Genomic DNA, 10,388 nt, shown 5'->3' on the forward strand with positions numbered 1-10,388 from the left:
TCTGTAAAAAATCAATAAAATATCTATAATAATAAAAGTGTAATATGCTAATTAGACCAGATGTCCTTCTGGATGACCTTCTGGACGAAGCCCAGGTCCCAGTGCCTGCCAGCAGCCAGAGGGATGCCCGGATCCCCGGTGCCAGAGGGAAGCTGGTGCTGGCATCCAGGGGAAGAAAGGCCTACTCTTTCATGAATTTCATGCATTGGGTCACTAGTATTTTTTTTTTTTTTAAACAGGAGTGGAAGGCCATCACTTAGGAAGGACCATCCTGGACGTTTTAGAAAATGAATTTAAATACACTGTGATTTTATAAAGTTCTCTGAACCTCCATAGCCATAGCCAGTTTTACATGGGATGTTTGGAGTAAAAACCTGGAAAGGAACACCAGCCTTCTGAGATAGGTCTAAAAGATTCATGAGCCATCCTTCATGCCCAAGGAAGATGTTGCTACAGCTTTCAAATACATCTTGTTGTTGTTGTATAGTTTGCAATTTAAGTTAATACGACGACTGGTTACATGCAGCTCTCTTTATTATCACCACCAGTTTTGACTCTTGCTTTGTCTGGACTAATCAGATGTCTACGTCCTAATATCAATAATGTATGACCTTATTTATTTATTCAAAGTGAGCTATGTGTTGACTCCCAACAGCACTACTCATTGGCCAAAATACACTTCTAGGGAGTATTTATTTCTCAGCAGCACATAATTCTCTGTCATCCATGCAGTTATATCAGAAGTGGATTTTGCTTCATCAGTTGACGTGTAACAGTGAGTAGTAAAAACGTAGACATAGAGCCTCTTTCAAGTCTTACCCTCTCTTCAGCATACAATGTATTTCTTTATTTCTCCTCAATTTTCTGTTTTTCTTCTTTTCGTTTGGACTCAGGGCAAGAATAAGGAAAACACATGACATTTTTTCTTTATACAAGTACTTTCTCCTATATTCACTAAGGAGATACAAACAATATATGACTCACCAGTCCCGAGATCCTATGTAAAAATGCATCTCACATTGTACTCTTTGCTCCTTATTTCTGTAACAAAATAGCTTGTTCTCTCTTAAGACTGTGCAAGACATACTAAATATAATAAGTAGTTAAAAGGAGTTATGTTAGAATGTTTTTTGGGCTGCCTGATACTCTTTGCTGCGAATCAAGAATTCCTGGAATTGGTGCTTTTTGGTGTGTGTGTCCATGTGATACAGTATAAATTCTTCCTCATGACTCTCCAAAGGTTGAGTTATCCAAGGTTTTTCCTGGAAAATTTCATAATAGCAAAGACATAACAGCATTCCAGCTATCTCTTGAATGCATTCTTTGTGATTTACCAGCCAGTCTCCTCTATCCTGACTTCTCAATAGTTGAGGTTGTCTGGACTTCTTCACCTTGAGTCAGGAAAGCTCTAGCAACTTGGTAGGGCCTGAACTGGATCTTTTAATTGGAGATCAAATAACATTCCACAAAGCCTTCTCTGGAGGTTGGGATAAACATTCATTGAAACAGTAATATGGTCCCCCCCCCCCCCTTTTTTAAGTGTGATCCATAGGATTGTTAAAATGCAAATTTCCAGGACACACTTTCTAGAAATTCTAATCCTATCAGTCTGTTATAGGGCCTAGAATATGAACATTTACCAAAACCTAGGTAATTCTAATGCAAGTGATGTTTCTACTCTTACTGAGCAAAATTCTCACCTCTGACTTTCCTCTATAGGTCAGATGATTTAGATTGTTTGTAAAAGAATTAAATGTTGTTTTTTGACATGCAATTTAGGCAAAGCCATATATATTTTTTAAATATATTTTATTGATTTTTTACAGAGAGGAAGGGAGAGAGATAGAGAGTTAGAAACATCGATGAGAGAGAAACATCGATCAGCTGCCTCCTGCACATCTCCTACTGGGGATGTGCCCGCAACCCAGGTACATGCCCTTGTCCGGAATCGAACCTGGGACCTTTCAGTCCGCAGGCCGATGCTCTATCCACTGAGCCAAACCGGTTTCAGCAGGCAAAGCCATATTTGCAACTTTAAGAAATTCATTTTCTAGGTGTGCACAGAAAATATTTAAAAGTACACGACTAACATATGTGTTGGTTCTACAGCTAGTGTTATTAGAACTTCTGGGATTTCCTCATCTATTTAACAATCAAGAATAGATTTCTGGCCCAGTTGGTATGGCTCAGTGCTTGAGCGTCCACCTATGAACAAGGGATCATGGTTTGATTCCAGGTCAGGGCACATACCTGGGTAGCAGGCTGAATTCCCAGAAGAGGGCATGCAGAGGCAGACAATTGATGATTCTCTCTCATCATTGATGTTTATTTATGATTTCCGATAAAAATTCATTTGGAAAATGTAATAAAAACTGTCCCGAGCCAGCTTAGCCAAGGGTTTGGAAGCCTGAGTGAGGGTGGTGAAAGGAAGAAGAAATGACAGACAAAGAGAATAATCAGAGTCTAGGTGAATCTTCCTGTGCCTGGCTGAGGCAAAAGAGAGAGATCCAGAGGCAAGCTGAGCCTTTATTTTATAGCCAGAGGTAAAGAAGGTAGTGGTCACCATAGTTATAATATTCTTGTGAGTTTCACTTGTTTTGGCAGCACTTGCCACATCTCCCTCAGCCCATTAGCTTCCTAGATAAGATCTAGGGAATGTCATAAGGTCAAGCCTAATTATCCTAAGAGGACTGTGCCCTCTAAGCTGGGACTTGTTTGTGGCTTTGCCAACAGGTGAGTCTGAGGCTTAACCCTATAGCCACGCCCTACAAAAAACCATACAGTATCTGGCAACTATATGAGGATGACATCTCCAAAGTAAAACCAGTTGGTGTTACACACAGAGCATATTCCACAATTTATTTGAAATGGCAGACATTTCCCAAAGCCTCAGAAGGGGGGCAGGTAGGGAGGGTAAGAGATCAACTGAAGGACTTGTATGCATGCATATAAGCATAACCAATGGACATAAGACACTGGGGGGTAGGGGAGGCCAGGGGATTGTCAAGGGCGGGAAAAAAAGGAGACATATGTAATACTCTTTGTAATACTTTAAGCAATAAAACAATTAAAAAAAAAGAAAAAGAAGCTTCAGGGACAACAGATTATTTCTGTTCCAGAAAAAAAAAAGTACATTTATTGGAGAATTTCATATCTAATAAAGCGGGAATATGCTAATTGACCCTCACACCATCATGAAGATGGCGGCACCCACTGCCAATAAGGAAGGAATATGCTAATTGACTGCCATGCCCTCAAAGAAAGTGGTGCCCACAGCCACAAGATGCTGGCGCCCAGTCCCTTCAGCCCCCCAGATGCCCAGGCTGGCCCGTGATGTAGGCAAGCCTCAGATGGTGGCTGCGCAGCCACTTAGGGCCGCTCGAGGCTCAGATAACCAGGGCCAGCTGAGGCTTGAGCTGCCTGCAGTGGCAGAGGAAGGGGTGTGATGGGGCGTCACCTTCCCCTGATCGCCGGGTCCCCTCTTGCCCCTGAGGGCTCCCAGACTGTGAGAGAGGGCAGGCTGGACTGAGGGACCCCCCCTCCAGTGTGCCAGGTTTCTTATTCCAGCATCTAGAAGGGTTCAGCAATCTGGAGAAGGCTGTGCGTAGATTAAAAAGGAGTCCAGAGATGAAATATAATTTTGAAAGGCATTTGGGGGTCCGAGGAGCCAGGTTTAAAGGAAACTAAGGTCTCCTCATCTCAGGACCCCGTGGTTTTTATTAACACAAATTGTTCTGAGGCGAGGTGGAGATATAAACTTCAAAGGGTCAGGGTTTCGTAAACAGAGTTCATTGTCAGATTTGGGGGAAGTAGCCTATGGCTGTTCAGGTGTTTGGCCAGTTTGAGGCAATAACATGTAGATTAAGATGCCCTGAGCTGTCTGGCAGCCAGCAATCAATTTAATGTATCCTATTCAGGCATGGGGAAATGCCCTCAGCCATTCGCAGCTGGTGACAACATATGTGACTCAGCCCTTGTTGAGTCCCCAAGTTCCATCAACCTTTTCATGAAACTCTTAAAATGATGACATGCTAGAATTGGCTTCTGGTACCAGTGCATGAATTTTCATGTACCAAGCCTCTAGTTTCTATAATAATAAAAATAGGAAATACCAAGAAACTGTATTAGTAAAGTGATTGAAGGAATGGTCTCTGTGGCCAAATAGCCTGGCATCAAATCCTGCCAGGTCTGCCAGCTGGGCAATCTTGCACCTCCTTTACCTTATTTTCCTTGGTTCTATGTTTGGAATCATGATAATACCTCCCTCAGGGGGTTTTAGGAAAAGCTGTTTAACCTTTTAGTATCTTAGTTTCCTCATCTTTAAAATAGTGATAAAACCTCTAAGAATGTTTGGTTGCTGTTAAGAATAAATTTTTATATATGCACTAGAAGCCTGGTGCAAAGATTCGTGCACTTGGGGCGGGGTTGGGTGGGGAGGGGCTTAGACCAGCCTGCGCACTTCGCAGTCCGGGACCACTCAGGGGAAGTCCACCTGCAGGAGGGATCGGGCCTAAGGCACCAGTCAGACATCCCTCTCACAGTCTAAGGCTCTCACAGTCCAGGATCCCTAGCCCCTTACCTCCTGCCTACAGTGGAAGCAGGAGAGACTTCTGCTACTGCTGCTGTGATCACCAGCTGTGAGCCAGGCTTCTTCCTGAGTGGCGCTCCCTCTGAGAGAGCACACTGACCCCCAAGGGGCAGCTCCTGCATTGAGCATCTGCCCCCTGGGGGTCAGTGCGCATCATAGCGACTAGTTGTTATGCAGTTCAGTTGATTTGCATATTAGGGTTTTATTATATAGGATGCTGTTTAGTATGGCATGGGTTGAGACACATGACATTTAAAAGGTGCTTGGCATATATTGAACACTCTGTAAGTGTTAGTAATTACTATAAAATACTAAGAAATTGAAAAGAATTTTATTTGTTTTTACTTGTAGGTGAATAAGTATGGACAACAAACACACATATTTGCTGAACTTTAAAGGCTATAATTTTATATCTTCTTTAGTTGATGCTGACTTTCTAGAAAATCTAGATGATTTTGAAATTAGAGATGATGATGTCTTCATAATTACATATCCAAAATCTGGTAAGTTTGAGGAGTGGACTACCTGCTATCAGTTTTCACTCTGGTTTGGTAATACATGTGTACAAATGAGCCCTTTTCCAGACATTAACAGTAGCCCAGCTTACATTTAGAGCACCATTAGGATTTTTAATAGTTAAATAAATATCAAAGTTTTACTATATAAGGTCATTTAAAACGCACATATTGTTGTTTTTTAAGGCGCCTATGAAGAAACCAAATATTGAGCCAAAGCAGATACTAGGTCAGTGATGGAGAACCTTTTGAGCTCGGCGTGCCAGCATTTTGTAAAACCCTCACTTAACTCTGGTGCCATGTCACATATAGAAATCTTTTGATATTTGCAACCATAGTAAAACAAAAATTTATATTTTTGATATTTATTTTATATATTTAAATGCCATTTAACAAGGAAAAATCAACCAAAAAAATGAGTTCGTTTGTCACCCCTGACACCCGTGTCATAGGTTCGCCATCACTGTACTAGGTCAATGCTGACCTGTTGGCTTTCTCTGAGAATGGAAGAAAACATGTAAAAAAAAAAAAAAAAAACCCAGCAGGATTTTGGTTAGCAGCATCTCTCAGTCAGAACTAATTCCTAATATGCTTTTCAATTACCCTAATTGCTTTTATTTCCCTATAATAATGAAATAATTTTGAACCAATGGAAATTGTCCTCAAATCTTACATTCCCCTTAAAAGCTTATTTTTTATATGTGCTTTTTAGAACACAGGGTGATTGGTGTTCTTGAATCAATGTTGTACAAAGTGGTTAATATTGCTCAGAGATACATTGGATTCAAAGTCAACACCACAAAGTCATTCCTGATTTTCATGAAAGTGCTTCAGTCCCTCCCTTTTACCATTGACTTTCAAATTCAGGACCCTGTTTACTTTCCCAAATTAGTAATACAATGCCTTTTCCCTGGATGTTTCTACTCTGCAAAATGTGTCAGCACATTTGATATCAGGTGTTTTTTGTTTTGCTCCCTTAGATGTTGGTGGTGCCTCAGTTTGCTTCCGTTTAGGTTAAGCAGCCCATAAGAATTTTTCCTTTCCCCTTAATCCAGCCTATTTGGTACACCACACACCAGTCCTTAGTCCAGCCTGCTGGGTTCTTACTCATCTTAGAGGGGAGATTAGTGATTCTTCATGATTCACCATAAATTTTATCAAATCTACTGTGACTATTAAATCTACTCAATTGAGTAGCAATGATTGCAAGATTATTGACACCTCACATTCTTTTAAAACATTGATTATATATTCATGAACATAGGTGCAAAAATTCTAAACCAAGTAAATATAAGCAAAACAAATCTAGTAATGTCAAAAAAAATACTACTGTGACCAAGGTGGCTTTATTTTTTTTATTTTTTTAAAAGAATATATTTTATTGATTTTTTACAGAGAGGAAGGGAGAGGGATAGAGAGAGAAACATCGATCAGCTGCCTCCTGCACACCCCCTACTGGGGATGTGCCCGCAACCAAGGTACATGCCCTTGACCGGAATCGAACCTGGGACTCTTGAGTCCTCAGGCCAAAACTCTATCCACTGAGCCAAACCGGTTAGGGCACCAAGGTGGCTTTATTTCAAGATTGGTTTAAAAATATATTAATGCAGTTCACCCACATTACTAGAGCATAGAAGAAAGCCTGAATTATCATCTCAACAGGTGCAGAACAAGCATTTGATAAAATTCAGCATACATTCCTAAGGGAGACTATTAGCAAACTAGGGAGAAAGTGAACTTCTTTATCCTGATGAATAGAATCTACCAAAAATTACCACAGACATCAAATGAGAGAGTGAAACGTTTAAAATCAAGTATGAGACAAGAATGCCCATTAGTGCTTTCATTTAGCACTGTATTGGGAGACCTGCACAATGTTAAAAAGAAAAGTTGAAAGGGGTCTTCATCTCTTAAACTGTCTATATTTCCAAAAGGTAAAATTTAAGAAAAACTAAGGAAGTAGAAACAGAGATAAACACAGAAAATCACATGAACAGAACATACATAAATCACAGGGAACAAAAGAGCTGAAGGGTTAATCTAAATCACTATCACAACTCTTTTTTAATAAATAGGGAACTTAGAACACCTAGTTTTAGCTTTGCTAATGTTAATGTAAAATACCTAGAAAAAAAAAAAGTTGGGCACATTTCCTTGGCATATTTGAAGTGGTTAAAAAGAAAGAAAAAGCTCCAAATAGTTTTGAGATAGATGGCATAATTATTGACATTGTCAATAAAACATTAATTCAGGGTTGGAAATCAAATTATTTCTTTTTACAGGTACCATCTGGACTCGGCAGATACTAAGCTTGATTTATTTTGAGGGACATCGTAACAGAACTGAAGACTTGGCAACACTTGTTAGAATCCCCTTCTTGGAATACAATGTACGCAAAATGGACTTTCTCAACAGACCGTCTCCTCGCCTCTTCTGTTCCCACCTCCCATATTATTTAGTACCGAAAGGTCTCAGGAGCAAAAAAGCTAAAGTAAGTCATATAAATAGCTAATGGACCTTTGGCACAAACAAAAATACTTTCTTCAAATATTTTTTTCCAGCCCCACTCATCCACAGTCTTTCAAATGTGATTATTGTAATCTTTGTTACTGTTTTACACATCAAATATACATATGGAATTATAAGTATATACATAAATTGGGTCATCCCACACATTGCTTGTAGTGTGACTGTATAGTATATAGCAACATTACTTTGATGACAGCACATAAAATTCTATTCTTTTTAATGGTTTAGTAGGATTTATTGTATGGCTCTACAATGTTTAGTGTATTGATGGACAGGTAAGTTGCAGCAAATGTATACATTACATCTCAAGACACATTCTTTTTTTTTTTTTAATCTTCACCCGAGGATATTTTTCCATTGATTTTTAGGGAGAGTGGAAGAGAGAGGGAAGACAGAGAGAAATATCAATGTGAGAGAAATACATCGATTGGTTGCCTCCTTCGTGAGCCCTGACCAGGGTCCAGGCAGAAGGAGCCTGCAACCTAGGTACCTGCTCTTGAGGAGAATCAAACCCTGGAACCTTTGGTCTGTAGTCCCACGCTCTATCCACTGAGCCAAACAGGCTAGGGCCAAACTATTTAGTTTTCAATATAAATTATAAAATGATATCTCAATCTAATCGGAGTTTGCATTTTACTAATCAATAATGAGATTAAGCACTTTTTGATATGTTTATTGGCCATAATTATTTCTTATTCTGTGAAATTATTATGATTTTTGTCCAATTTCTAAATTTCATTGTCTCTTTCTTAATGGTTTGTTTTATATATATTCCGGATACTAATAAATTATTGGTTATATGTGTTGCTTTTCTCATACTTTGTTTCTTTTTGTAACTTCATGCTATATATTTTGATGAACAGCATTCTTTAAAATTAATTTAATTTAATTGATCAATTTTTATTTTAACTAAAATAATATTTTTCTGTTTCGGAAATCTTTTTCTTCTCTGAGACCAGAAAGATATTTTTTATTTTTAAGATGTCAAATGTTGCTTTCATATTTAAATCCTTAATCCATTTGTAATTTTTTTTTTGGGGGGGGGGTCTGGTGTGAGGTATGAAGTAGAATTCCAGTTTTATACTATATGGATAATTATTTGTTTCAATATCATCTGTTAAGTACTTTTTCCTTTTTGAAATGCTCTCAAGTGCTATCTGGGCTTTTTATCAAATGTCACTTAATGCTCACAGAGGGTACATTGAAACAGTTTTTATGAAGGGTAATTTGTAATATTAGCCAACCTTAATTAAATAAATAATTTTACTTTTAGAAATTATTCCTATATGCTTGCACATGTAAAATGTCAGGTCAATAAAGTTGATTACTTCAACAGTTTTTTAATATCAAAAAAAAAGTATAACCTAAATTTCCATAGTAGTAAGCTGGATGAAACAAATTATTATGCATTCATATAGTGACATATGTTGGTGTGAATAAACAACAAGAACCACTAAGGACAACCAAGAATTGTTAAAATTGTTTTCCTATACCCCCTGCAGATTATTTATGTCTACAGAAACCCCAAGGATGTTATGACTTCATTCTTTCACTTTTCAAATATGGTGGTCTGGCTTGAAGCTGGGAATGATATGGAACATTTCATGAAAAGGTTTCTAGATGGAAATGGTAACTATGAATTATGCATTCAACTAGTTTATGAGGCCATGTTTCCATTTAGCCAAATTCTCAAACTTGGGGAACACATTTTAAGGAAATAAAGAAGAGTAACGATAGAAGCTGGATGCACATAAGTGGTTACTGCTCTGTTAATTTAATTTGCCACCCAATGGGGCAGTGAGGGGTGATCAAGTCAGCAGGCAGAGGCAGTAAGCAGTGATCATACTGGCAGGGGGGCCAGTTAGAGGTGATCAGGCAGGCAGGCAGGTGAGCAGTTAGGAGCCACCAGTCCCAGATTGTGAGAAGGATGTTTGACTGCTGGACAGTCCCGGCAGTTGGACATCCCCCGAGGGGTCTCAGATTGGCGAGGGTGCAGGCTGGGCTGAGGGGACCCCCCCCCTCCCATGCACAGATTTCATGCACTGGGCCTCTTGTCCTATATAATAAAGAGGTAATATGCAAAATGACCGTGACAACCTCACACAAGATGGCTGCCCCCATGTGGGCACAAGATGGCCGGCAGGGGAGGGCAGTTGTGGGCCATCAGGACAGCAGGGGAGGGCAGTTATGGGAGACCAGGCCAGCCACCCAATGGCCTTTCTATTCTCACCAGGACCACTTTGGGGATTGCTATGGTTGCAAAGGCATATTGTTTAAGAAACAGTTTGGCCAGATCATAAAAGATCCGCAATGGTGTACCCATCCAAAGTGGATGTAGTGTGTGTGTTCTGTCATGGACTTATGGTAGGCTTTATATGGCAGCGGTGCAATATTCATCTCAACACTGAGGAGGATAGATTGATGGGAGAGGCTTGTGGAATGTAGAACTGGGGCTCTCACTTATTTAGAAGATTAGATTCAGGTTCTGTCTTATAGATATCTGAAGTTGCTATCCAGACATCTTAAAATTATATATATAAAGAGCCAGGGCCGTCACAACCGAAACAAGCGAATGATGACTGAACAGGCTGAGTGGGGTGACAAGTCCAGCAGGGGGTTCAATGAGGGACGACCGAATGACTGAGCAGCAGGCTGTGTGGGGCGACCAGGCCAGCAGTGGGGTCAGTGAGGGACTCCCAAACGACTGAGCAGCAGGCTGTGTGGGTGACCAGGTCAGCGGGGGGGGGGGCAGTGTG

General features: G+C 39.9%; 1 protein-coding gene across 1 annotated transcript in view; it reads left to right on the forward strand.

Moving 5' to 3' along the window:
• Positions 1-655: 655 nt before the first annotated feature.
• Positions 656-10,388, forward strand: part of LOC102420443 (amine sulfotransferase-like) — a 20,470-nt gene continuing 10,737 nt past the window's right edge. The window contains exons 1-4 of the mRNA XM_006089190.3: positions 656-775; positions 4,940-5,091; positions 7,386-7,594; positions 9,135-9,261. Of these exons, the coding sequence (XP_006089252.1) occupies positions 4,950-5,091; positions 7,386-7,594; positions 9,135-9,261 (478 nt within the window). The 5' untranslated portion in view covers positions 656-775; positions 4,940-4,949. The remainder of the gene's footprint in view (positions 776-4,939; positions 5,092-7,385; positions 7,595-9,134; positions 9,262-10,388) is intronic.

Source organism: Myotis lucifugus, unplaced genomic scaffold, assembly GCF_000147115.1.
Source record: "Myotis lucifugus unplaced genomic scaffold, Myoluc2.0 scaffold_57, whole genome shotgun sequence".
NCBI classification, from domain to species: Eukaryota; Metazoa; Chordata; class Mammalia; order Chiroptera; family Vespertilionidae; genus Myotis; species Myotis lucifugus.